General features: G+C 41.1%; 1 protein-coding gene across 1 annotated transcript; it reads right to left on the reverse strand.

The window, feature by feature from the left end:
- Nucleotides 1-3,676: 3,676 nt before the first annotated feature.
- LOC124124209 (interferon-induced protein 44-like) lies at nucleotides 3,677-11,906 on the reverse strand. The gene is made up of 7 exons (XM_046487339.2): nucleotides 11,754-11,906; nucleotides 9,605-10,130; nucleotides 9,152-9,207; nucleotides 8,209-8,397; nucleotides 6,646-6,792; nucleotides 5,947-6,118; nucleotides 3,677-5,280 (listed from the first exon to the last, which is right to left on the reverse strand). The coding sequence occupies exons 2-7, from the start codon at nucleotides 10,125-10,127 to the stop codon at nucleotides 5,000-5,002; spliced, it is 1,368 nt and encodes a 455-aa protein (XP_046343295.2). The 5' UTR covers nucleotides 10,128-10,130; nucleotides 11,754-11,906; the 3' UTR covers nucleotides 3,677-4,999.
- Between the last annotated feature and the right edge of the window lie 823 nt (nucleotides 11,907-12,729).

Consider the following 12,729-nt stretch of genomic DNA (forward strand, 5'->3'; position numbering starts at 1 on the left):
AAATGGAATACATCGAGATTTTCTTAGAACTGGCGGGATGGGTATTTTCACGCGAGTCGGATGTTTCCGAGAACTTGCCGTCATGTGGGATGCATATAGGTCAGAGGGTATCTTTCCCAACTGACACTATCATTCTGTGACTGAGTAATCACATGCACTAACAATACATAGCGGTGACTAAAGTCCACCCTGTTCATAGTTCATGTTTGAACATCGGGATTGCTCTGGGATATTTGTTAGTGATAGAATTACCTTTCTCAGTCACTGTCTTTAGACATGTAATTTCTTTCATTGAAATCAATCAATCAAAAACAGTGCTGACTTCAAAGAGAGTATTCATGTGGGCAATCGAACGACTTGGCTACCCCACCGTCCCGTTGTTTATTAAGGGAATTTTCAATTATTGTGAAAGGCAAAAACGCTATCTGGTCCCTTTATCATGCTTATGTCTCCTATGTATCTCTATTGTGTTTCCTGCGTGTCACGTCTATTCGCTGAGTTGCGTGCTTGAGCACGCCAGAAACCTGTGATTGTTAATTCGAATCCTGGTTCTCCCCGATGTTTCTAGGTTCGTCAGCACCATACCCGTGCTCGTGGGTTTCACCGAAGTGGTAAACGTCTGAGACATGCATCACTACGGGCGTTAAACCCAATGCACTCACTAACTCCTACCCGTCTCGTACGTATCTCTAACGTAAATTTCTATGTATTCCCTGTATATTTCCTAAAGCCCGATAACTGTTTTCTACACATCTTCTACATGCTACATATCTGTTACATGTTTCCTATGTACTGTAAATCTAGACATTAACGCGTCTCCAAATTAATACGACACCTCCCTGTTACTCATGCCAAGCACATCGATACGCACATTATGCAAATTTCAGGTCATACATCAACTTTTACACAAGTGCAGATCCTCCACGTGCAAAGCGTTGCAAACAAGCCTCCTTTCGGGTAATCAATACACGTTCTTTAATCTTATCTAGTTTGGATTATCGTTATCGTCTCGACAATGGACAGATATGTCTGAAACTTTTTGTAGAGGGTCACACTTGGTATGAATAGTGGTATGATTAGTAAGCAGAAAGCCGAGTGACGTCGCTCATTCATGAACGTTGTGTTATGTATTTATGGGTCACTGCGATAAGAAAGGACGAAATATGCATTGATCCGATCCTAAAGTGGTGCGAGTTCAGGGTGTGTAAGAAACAGATTACTGCCTTCGACTCTGTCAGATACCAATTATCTTGCAAATTTCCCCACGTGTGTGTTTCCTTCGTGTTCCCTACGATGCATCCATGTTTCCCATTTGTCTACAAGCACTGACAATAACACTCCAATAAACTGTATGGCAAGAGGGATGACTTCAACTTTCCAATAGTCAACTTTTCAAGGCGAAGCGGGATTCGAACCTACGATGACAGGTTTCTGGCAAGGGAAGCAACTCTGTACAGCAAAGGACGACGTTCCAAATGTCATGGACACGTACTACTTTGTTTCTCAGTGACTCCCTGGCAATAGCATCATATATAGCAATTCGCAAAACGTCCAGAGAATGTACATGCTTAAATTGAAATGACTGGTCGTGAATTACCTCGAGGTGATCTGTTCTGTTACTTCCCTGTTGATTAATAAAGTACGAGTTTCTTCACTGAGTGAGACTGGGTTTTGTCCAACGCCGCTGTGAACAGTATTCCACTTATATCATGGCGTGTCAGTTCAATGTGGGAGGAAAGTCCGAAGTGATTGAGATCTCAGACGTTTACCACGGAGGACGTTTATAGTCATAAGTATGACATCTATAGGAACAGGAATTGATCAGAACCTTTAAAAGGATTTGATTCCATTACAAATTCTCTATTCCTTCACGCTAACAACCACTTTCCAGAGATAAACACTGGATTCACTGCAGCCAATATTTAACATTTTCTGAATTTGTTATATCCTTTGTTAACTGGTAATAATATTGCAGTTACGTGTTTTGTCAAGTCGTTATCATGGATTTTAAACACGGTGTTTAACCTTTGAAGTGAATAAGGGTTTAACACCGCTTTGAACTGTATTCCAGTTATATCCCAGCGTGTCAGCATGATGTGGGAGGAAAGCCCGAAGTGATGCAGGTCTCAGATTTTTGGTGAACCCCACGAGCACGGGTATGATGCTGACAAACCCAGAAACATAATTGTGGCGAACCAGGATTCGTACCCACGATCATAGGCTTCTGGCGTGGCCAACTTTGCCCAGCGAGTTTCGGCACCTTTGATATAACACATTGGAAAAAACCCGTTCAAGTGTTTGTTTGTTGTAAATCAACACACCCAACAACATTCCACCTGTATAACGGACGCCTGTAAATAATCCAGTCTGGGCCAGACAATCCGGTGTTGATATTGTGAGCAGTGGTCCACATCGTATGGGGTACGACGACATTTTGAACAAGCCTGGCCACCAGATCCATTTAGTCGGCCCTAAAGACAAGCATAGCTTCCAGGAGAACACTTATATTAACCCGGAATAACCAGTCTGGAATATTATATACAACACTTCTGGGAAGGGGTTGGTCTCTAGTATCCCATTATATGTTGTTTGTTTGTTTGTTTGTTTGTTGTTAAACGCAGCACTCACTTATATTCCAGCTATATGATGGTGGTCTGTAAGTAATCAGACCAGACAAACCAGTGAATGAGATCATGTGCATCGATCTTCGCAACTATATGTAGTGAGTGATTGAGTGGGTATGGTTTTACGCCGCTTTTAGCAATATTCCAGCAATATCACGGCAGGGGACACAAGAAATGGGCTTCACACATTGTACCCAGGTCAGGAATCGAACCCGTGTCATCGGCGTGACGAGCGAACGCTTTAACCACTAGGCTACCCGAAGGCCCCCAACTATTTGTATCGGGTGGGACGAAATAATCTTTTCCCAGCATATTTACGATTATAGTTTTCAAAACAATATGAGCCCCTCCCCACCCACAATGGCTTGAACAAAAGACTCTACCATCATGCTAGAAATAACAATAACAGCATTCATACAATCATTAACGACAAAAGCTGCTGAGCGGTCACGTATATTTTAATCGGATTATTTTAATTGACAACCAGTAAACTCCACGGAAAACATTTACATCATGTCAACATAAGCGTCAGTTCTGATCTTAGCAACATCACACATTCATCATCAACTCAGCGACAACAAGCCATCTGTCTACCATTGTATCAAAGGCTAATAATAGATAATGTTTGCCCTTCAGGGCATTGTCTCTCTCATCTTCCCGAGGCAAGAGAGTAAACTGACTTTAAAAGTCGAGTTTCCACCCTTGCCGAACTAGACTGGAATTACTGGGCTCGATCGTAGCGCCACCAGTGGCTATTACCAGTTATGGCCCTTCTAAGCCTCTCCTATGGACTAATCAGATTCCACCCCTCGTATCACTTGCATTTGCTTCACACAAAATGGTGACGCCCGGTTTGGACGATCTGATCATTAATCAAGATCTATATTGTGATTAAACGGGTCTTACATCGCGAAATGCATCAAATCACGTGACCACCTTGATTAAAACATGAAAAGATTTGGAAAATATCTGCTGAAAGCGAGTTGGCGGTGCACATGCTTTGTAAATCCTGCAATCTACCGAAATCTGAACGACAGTTTACGAACCTGATTTAGATTTCGGTTTGCGATTTTGATTGGACTATGCATTGACTCGTTAGTCCAGCCACAATGTAACTCCGTAATTCCAGCCTAGTTCGGCAAGGGTGAAAACTGGACTTTTATAGTCAGTTAACTATCTTGCGTCTGGAAGATGTGTCTCTCTCTATCCTTCTTTATCGGAGTTCTCTTTTGCTGTCTAGAAAGAGCTAACATGTCATGTTTGTAGACTTTTGTCATACAACTTAACATCACGATTGTTTTCAGCACAAAACATCGTCGCTGTTCCAAGATTCTTTACTCGTTACATGTAAGTGACCCAATAATGACCTATCTATTACGTTTGAGATATCTGCTGTTGATAAGAGAGATCATTTAGGTTTGTGCTGATTGTTCGTTAGTGAATCTACATCTAATCAAACATATCATTCATAACCAAATACCCAGTCATGCTAACAGGGTCTTACTAAGCAAAAAATAATGCAATGTAAAACTGTCTATAAAATAGAATGTAAGTTAATAATACGTGCATGGAAATTATCGACCCTATAATGTTTTAGCAAAAACATCAAATCGGGAGTATATATCTTGAATCCCAGCAACTGTAACCAAAGCGCCCATGTCATCAAATGTTTGAAAATATAGAACTGACTAGGTCCAGTATACATATTTGAATATTATAAAATATAAAGCTGATATTTCAACTTGTCATATCACGTTATACCATCATACAGACACTGTGACTAAATACAGCTGAAACAGTGTAACATCTCTATCCTAAAACATATTCAAACAGTAGATGTGCGTACATAAAGCAGTCGCCGCTTTATAAATACTTGGTTCCAGAATCTGTGGAAACTCAGAGAAGTCCATCATGAAAAGACTGTGTATTGATTACATTGAACATTTGTTCTAATCCAACATCTAAACTATATGTAATCGCTGTCCTGCCAATGCAGTGCCGCTTCAAGAAGATAGGTCTGGGGCCAGGAGGCTGGCCTTGCAATTTTAAACAAATATGTATACGTGCGTATGTGGGGAGGATATGTTCACCTGACTATGGAGCATAGTCTCTCCTTCGTTTGTGAATGTAAGGAATTATTCATTTTGTCGATTAGAAACGGTACATGGGAACTAAATGGAGTTAAATAATTACACATATTTATTAATCACCTTCTCCTCATCAAGGATGTAATATCTTATTAATGTGTTCTGAAAAATCTATGCTGAAAACGACAGTCTTCACCAGTCAAACAGAAAGTACCTGTGTTTAAACCTTGAAATACAAAGGGCAACAAATGACGGAACATGGAAACCAACGTTTATATGATTCAAGCTCTAATCTTCTTCCTCATCCAGGAAGTTGTAGAGATAGTCATCAGCAAACCTCAGCATCTGCCGAAGGCTGATCAGAGCAGGAACGTCCACGTCTTCCACCAATTCCATTTCCTTCTCGTAGTTCTTCACAGGCAGAACATGGGCACGGGGCAGCCCAATGAGTTGGGACACCTGCTCCACCAGTTCGCTCACTGCAGAGCTGTAGAACAGTGTACCCGGATCCTCTTCAACATACGGACAGGCCTTGTCCACCTTGGTCAAGATGATCACTTGTGGTATACCTGCAGCAATGAATAAAGTTCAGCACACAACGTATTGCTACCTCCCTTCAGTTACTGTTTAAAACGCCACTCCGAAGTTTTAGCTGAATATGTAAAATCTCGAATCAGGGAAAAGCGTGTATTAAGGAGTGTATTAAGTGACTCATGTACCGTCCCAATGCAAGAAATACCATAATGAATAAGAAACCAAAGGGATACCTTATAGTGAAACAATACATTAGTCACGGGATAAAACGAATTCGATTACAGAGGGCGAGACAATGTGCAGCATGCAGACAGTCATGACATGTAAGATTGAACACAATTTCATCACCTGCCCAGAAGGAAACCGTGAGTTACAATACTAATAATGATATTTTCATCTGAAAAAATGTGACTTTCAAGAAATCTAAATTCTACATTAGAAGCATATTAAGAGGTTGTCAATTCATCTGTAAAACCTTAGTCTTACAGTTAAAATGTAAAACCTCCCAGCAGGTCTCACTTGAAAGTAGTACCTCTCAACGAGATAGCAAGATACCGACAGCATTATAGGCTTAATATAGGTAGTATAGAAGTAAATGTACTTTCAAAACAAATAATATATTCATCGGTTTCAGGTGTTAAACTGGATACAGCGATTCACGGCACACCCTAAATGTATATAAAATGTTTGAACTTGTGTACCTCTCTGGTTGGCTTTCTGTTGTATAGCTTTAATATTCTGCAGAATCTTGTCAGGGAACACATCCACAGAACAGCCATCCATGACGAATGCTACACAGTGTATCTTGTCCTCTGTGGCTGGGGACTTCTTGTATCCTGGAGTGTCGGGTGAAATAGACACAGCTGGGTTGAACTGGGAACACAGAAGTAGGTTAGATACGAAACATATTCTGCGTGAGTGAGTGAATATTGTTTGACACCACTGAGAGCAATATTCCAGAGACATCAGATAGGTAAACAGTCAAAGAAGAGTCAGGGTACAGTGCCAAGGAAGCAGCCAAGTCACAAAGTCCGACAACAAGAACCGACTTTCCGACAAGCATCAACCACCGGGGACCTATTCTGATCCAAAATCCCCAAAGAAATATACATTTGCTGAACAAAGACCACTATTTATACAAATACAATTTACATCATGGCTGTCCGTTCATACTAAAAGAAGAGTGGGGAATTAATCCGCATAACGATTTAAGGTAGCTCATAACTTGTGGATTAACGTATCTGAAACGAAATACGTTACACAAGAATATATTTGGATAACCTTCACGAAGGCAGGCTTTTAATTGGCATTTTAATTTTGTACATTTTTTCATAATTTTCTGTTCAAGTGTAAGTATCGAGGAGACATGAGGCTATCTAGTTCGTAACGTGATGAAGTACCATATATTTGTCAGGAAGGTGTCCATCCAAGATGGCTACAACATCAGAAGCGTCCAGGCCTTGTGCTTCCTCCAAGCCTCGGGTGTCACACAGTCGGAACTTCAGGGGTTTGCCCGTCTCGCAGGATCGGACTTTGTACTTCCGATACTGAGAAACGAGAAAATATATATCACAGTATAGTATCCAGCGCTTAGGTGTTTATCATTACTCTACGTACATGTGTTTAACATAAACAAGGATCTATCAATTTGTGAAATATATTCATATCAACTTTGTAACTATTTTAATTTTATCATGGGAATTAAGTCAAGGATAAATCTCGAAATGGGTTGAATAACCCTGTTTCTCAAAGACCTCCCGCGTGTAGGTATTAAATGCGGCTATAAAATATGTCAACAACAATCTTAAAAGACATATATGTTCATAAAGCATGTGCAAAATGTCTTCGAAAAGCTTTTAATATCCCAGGATTGTCGGCAAGAGAAACCACATGTTGATTCTACGTATTATCATTGCTCATTACGTTGTGGCCCAGTCGTCTAAGGCGCCGCGATTCGCGTTGCAGAGTTGCGTCCCTTCGGCACGCCAGAAACCTATAATTCCACGTGGGTTCGAATCCAGGTTCGCCACGATTATGTTTCTAGGTTTGTCAGCACCATACCCGTGCTCGCGGGTTTCACCGAAAAGATAAATGTCTGAGACCTGAATCATTTCGGGCTTTCCTCCCACATTAAGCTGACACGCCGCGATATAACTGGAATACTGTTAAAGGCAGCGTTTAATCTAACTCACTCACTGACTAATACGTTGCGCTGTAAATGTAGAATAATACTGAGAATAGATGTACTACCATTACGCATTTGTGTGTCAGGGAGAAGTCTTTGTGTTTGTTGTTGTTTAACGCCACGCTCAGCAATATTCCAGCGAGATGACGGGTGCCTGACAATCCAGTGATTGATAGCCGTCTTGCTGCTGTTACACGCAATCCATCAAGTCACCGAGCCTGAGTGTGTTTGTTTGTTGTTTAACGCCACACTCAGCAATATTCCAGCGAGATGACGGGTGCCTGACAATCCAGTGATTGATCGCCGTCTTGCTGCTGTTACAAGCGATCCATCAAGTCACCGAGCCTGAGCACCCAATTTCAACAGTCATCTGATTTTGTTTTGTTTTTTCTGTTCAACGATATGACGGAAGTTTGTAAATAATCGAGTCTGGACCAGACAATCCAGTGACTGATATCATGAACATCGATCTACGCAGTTGGGTTACAATGACATGCATGAAGTCAGCGAGTCTGACCGCCCGATCCCTGAAGACTGATCATAACCCGGAACTTCAGGGGTCTCATCTGCTGCGACTAGCATAGGTTGCATGGGACTTCTTCTAAGTGTCTGAGACTTAGAAAATATCGAATAGTGGAGGAAGGAAGTCTTCTTCCTGCGTCGCTTCCAGTACATTTACTTTTGAGATATCACTTGAGATATCACAAATGTGTAGACTTGATTTTAATTTCAATCACTGGTCCTTTCGAACAGAATGTTTACAAAGAAAAAGACTTACATTCGTCGTAAGGCTGTGTTCTGCGCTTCCGCTGCAGGCTTGACTGGTCACGTGACCTCTGAAGATTGAGTTCATGGTATTGAAGTAGCTTGATTTACCGGCTCCTACCGCCCCCACCAGTAGAATGTTAACTCGTCCTACCTTCACCCCATCGATGGGGGAATATGTTTCGATCTCAGATTTCAGAACCTGAAACACATGCACCTGTGTAACATCTAGCTGCCTTATACATGATGTATGTTTCCAGGAAAACAAACAAGGATGTCCACATCAAAGCCAGCTCCCAATCCCTGTGATATATAACAGTGGAGAGTGACGCCTTGCGGCCAAAGACTTTCTGAACCTATAGGCATATTTAAATTAATAGACAAAAGTATACTTGAAACATGTCATGCGTTTTCCTTGACAGACTTCGGTAAAGATCCATGTACCTTCAGGTACTCGCTTTGTTCCTCTCGCACATTCCAGTGTCGATGTACCAGGGAATATCGTAAATACCGGTCTACATACTGTGTAAATCGTTTAGACAAATCAGCAACGGAATAAAGCGCAACTAAGGAGGAACAAAGCCCGCTTCATCTATCATCAGCCAATCCAAAAACAGTAGTTCGAAAACAGGCGAAAACAAAATCTTTTTTCGACTCACGTATACATAAACGAAAAATATATTACTGGGTTTGGCAATCAAATGCCACGGAATCACTTGCAATATATTCATATCCCTTTAATACGAACGCCAGGCAGGGTAACAAAAAGTACCATTTTTTAACGTCCTTTGGCATGACGCGGCCTGGGATCGAACCACTGCTCACTCCGGGCAGACGCTCTATCCACCAGACTACAGAGACGGTCGCATTAACTGTCTCAAGATTTAGAATCCGCAAGAAAGGTCGAACAGTACAGTCCTATCATCACTGGTTAACTGTGTTAAACGATTGTTTACCTTTGGATTGGAATCTGTCACTGGTCTCCATGGGTCCTCATTGAGAACGCTTCCATCTGCAAAGGTTTTGTTGCGTGTTTCAGTAATCTTATATTACAAAAACATATATTGATAATAGTGTTTGGTTGTAGTTTAAAGCCATAAAATTCCAGCTACATGACGGCGGCCTGTAAATAATCGATTCTGGGAAAGAGATTCCGGTGATTGATATTGTGAGCAGCGATCCACGACGTATAAAGTATGCCACGCAATCAACCAAGCCACAGAGACTGGCTGTAAGATCCATTTAGTTGCCTCTTGCACTAGCATAGGTTGCTCGGGAACAAATCGCAACTGGGATTTCCTCCAGAGCATGTTCAGGAAGTCAGATCACAACGTTTTCCAAAGACATCGGATCTTATCAAGCTTATTTATGCCAATAACACTTTGAATGAAATTATCAGACCTACCCACCTTTCACACTGTAGACTTCCACATCATAGCAGTTGAGACTGGAACATGCAAGTGTTGCGGCATTGTCGCCCGTCATGACGTAGGTTGTCCCAGGAGCCATAGAACCATTGAGCGGGAAGGATCTACCACTCAAGGCAACAGTCCCGTTGAAACTATGAATGTCATGACCAGCGCCGAAGGTGGGGCCACCGTTGGCGTGTCCGTAAATTGCATTGGTACCATTTGTGGTTGGGTATTTCTTAGGGCTGTTCGAACCTTTGAAATACAAACGAAATAGGAATGCTGTGGGGTCGACCTTGTAGGTATTAGTGGAGTCCCAACTGACTGAGGTGTACCCTCCAAACACACAGTCAGACGTGTTGTAGAAGACTGTGACTGTCGGCCCCTTGTTGTCGCACTTCTGGTGGAAGACGGTGTTGGAGCAACCATCACGGGAGGCCTTGTACAGGAGTTCAAAGGCTTTCATTCCGTTTAGCCATTTGTTAAGTTGTTTCTGATCCTTCTTCTTCAGAGTTTGCTCCATGATCTGATGTTATAAAACATTAATTATTTACATGTACCTGTATAGTTTGTTATCATAGGAACTCGCACAGACTGTTGCTTTGAAATGAAATGAAATGACATAATTAAACAAAGTACGACATTTTAACCCATGATAGCTGTTAAATCTTCGAAAAATCATGATATTCATTGACATGAGTTTGTGCATTGTCATAACATCCCTACAAAACAAATATTTTTCTTCAAAAACTTAGTCAACGTGTTGACATCTAATAACACAATAAATACAGTTGGTGTCATGTTAACACAGGACAGGCGTTGGAATAAACATGAGGTATATAATGCCTTCCAACTTTTTAGCAATAAACGTTTAAATGGAGATACATTAATAAAGAAACTTATCGTCATTAATATTGTCAATCAGATTGTTTGTGTGAAATGAATTATGGCACTCTATTGATGACAATCTCGCTAGTTTGACAATATGATTGTGGTTAATATAACGTGAACGGTTAACGCGTATGTCGTAGTGAACTACAGAACCTGTTTACATATACATGCAGGGTCATATTTATACACACTTCTAATCTGAGCCAGTAGAGAACATCGCGTGTTTCTTGTCACAGGGTCATCACCACATATTCGGTCTGATAGTTCTGTATCACCACCACACCCCTACTGGTGGAAATACACACACCTACATTACTTCGGGCTTGCCCCCTAAATCTACTGACGCGCCAGGAGATCACTGAAAAAATATTTCTACACACTATGACTTATTTTCATATGTCTGTCATGTGCACCATGTGTTAAAGCCTTCTTTTTGTTAGTTTAATTGCTTTTCGTTAAATAAATGCACAATTGGAACGTTTAGATTATTTTGTGATGTCTGTTTTTGTTTCGTTCTTTTTAAGAGGATGCGCTGCAATTAAAATACAAAACTGCCAGCAAAGAATTCGGGCAACAATTTGTATTGCAAAGATTGTCATGTTGTTTTATTTTTTTTTAAACACGTCACCAAATGATCTAGTTATACATCTTTTATACGTCAACATGATTAGTAGTCTTTTCGACCCGTGAAGATCCGGTAGAGAATAGGTCTTCAGCAACCTTTGCTTGCCGTGAGAGGCGACTGAACTGGTTGATTCATGTGACCGTATCACAATTGCGTGAATCGATGCTCATGATATCAATCACTGGATTGTCTGTTCAAGATTCGATTATTTACAGACCGCCGTCATACAGCTGGAATAGTACAGAGTGCGGCGTTAAACAACAAACAAACAAACACACAAACAAACTTCACCACTCAATGCAATAACTTGCACCGGACAACATCCATTGCGCCTGCCGGTAGTATTTTACAACCGCCTCGATCAACTCGTTGTACTAACCCAGCTCGCTGTGGAAATAAACATTGGCGATACGCTAGTAGTGCTTACATTCGGTCACCCCGTGTAACATACGCGTTGAATGTCATTGTGTCAGGTCTGACTATTCATATTAGTAACAAATATCTGTTCATGAATGGTCCTATCTCGGATCGATAACAGAGTTTGATATCGAAAGTAGATCAACACTTCTGAGCGTGGGTGTGATATACAATTACAATTCTTGGTGGAAATCAAAATAACAAAAATGGGTTTACCGTTACAATAATTCCACTGCTTTATGCACACTCTCTGACACGGCCACTAAATATTACACCACCTGCCCAACTGTTCGTCTCGAACTTGCCTCGCTGTGTGCTTGGTGTCGGGATTTCCTATCACGTGGTTTCTTGGAAAAATGACGATTACGGTAAAGGGGGGTAACTCTGTGTGGCATATTGTATGCGTTCAAGTTATGAGAGGTTTAAAAGGATATAATTTCGAATAACAGGTGAACTTAGAATTAGATTGTTTCGACGTTATCCAAACAGTTGAGTTGTGCACTTTGAATGAAGTATGAAATTGCAGTCAATCTAATAACCAGTTACAATTTCTAATTCAATTAGATCTTTTCCTCAGATAGGATATCTCTTGGAGTAGCATTTTATTTAAAAATATATATTTACAAAAGAAACAGTCACATCAAAATGGACCACAGAACAATGCTTAATTTCTGCATGAGCTGAAGCAAAATTGCCAAATGAATCTTGATTAGAGTTTCATTCAAATGTATTTATTCCCCGTGTTCTCGGAGCCGGGCTATATATATTTCTCTACGTCAAGATCTGAGGCCAAACGTCCAGCAGGTCACGCCAAGTGAACTTTCTAATGAGCCAATCAGCGTCGAGGATTCAGAGTTCTCGGTACAAATGAACGAAGCATTCGTATAGTTTTTATTAACCTTTTTGAGCGCCATAACATCTACGGTTGCATTTATTTTGTATAAGCCGAGAATTGTACATATAGTGGGGCTCAAGTAATTACACTAAATTATGGGGCGGTGGGGTAGTCTAGCCTAGTGGTTAAAGTGTGAGCTCGTCACGTCGAAGGCCTGGGTTCGATTCCCCACATGGGTATAATGTGTGAAGCCCATTTTCCGGTGTCCCCCGTCGTGATATTGCTGGAATATTGCTAAAAGCGGCGCCAAACCATTCTCAGATACTTACCCACTCACTCACTGTAAGATCAAAGTGA

Source organism: Haliotis rufescens, unplaced genomic scaffold (genome assembly GCF_023055435.1).
Source record: "Haliotis rufescens isolate VD_foot unplaced genomic scaffold, xgHalRufe1.0.p SCAF_3, whole genome shotgun sequence".
Classification (NCBI taxonomy): domain Eukaryota; kingdom Metazoa; phylum Mollusca; class Gastropoda; order Lepetellida; family Haliotidae; genus Haliotis; species Haliotis rufescens.

Bases quoted from the DNA above. Each gene is read 5' to 3' on its own strand.
- LOC124124209 (XM_046487339.2), bottom strand. From the start codon at position 10,127: ATGGAGCAAACTCTGAAGAAGAAGGATCAGAAACAACTTAACAAATGG. The intron at 8,398-9,151 runs GTAAACAATCGT...CATGTGTTTCAG, and splicing joins TGACAGATTCCAATCCAAAG to GTTCTGAAATCTGAGATCGA. The intron at 6,793-8,208 runs GTAAGTCTTTTT...CTCGTTTCTCAG, and splicing joins AACACAGCCTTACGACGAAT to TATCGGAAGTACAAAGTCCG.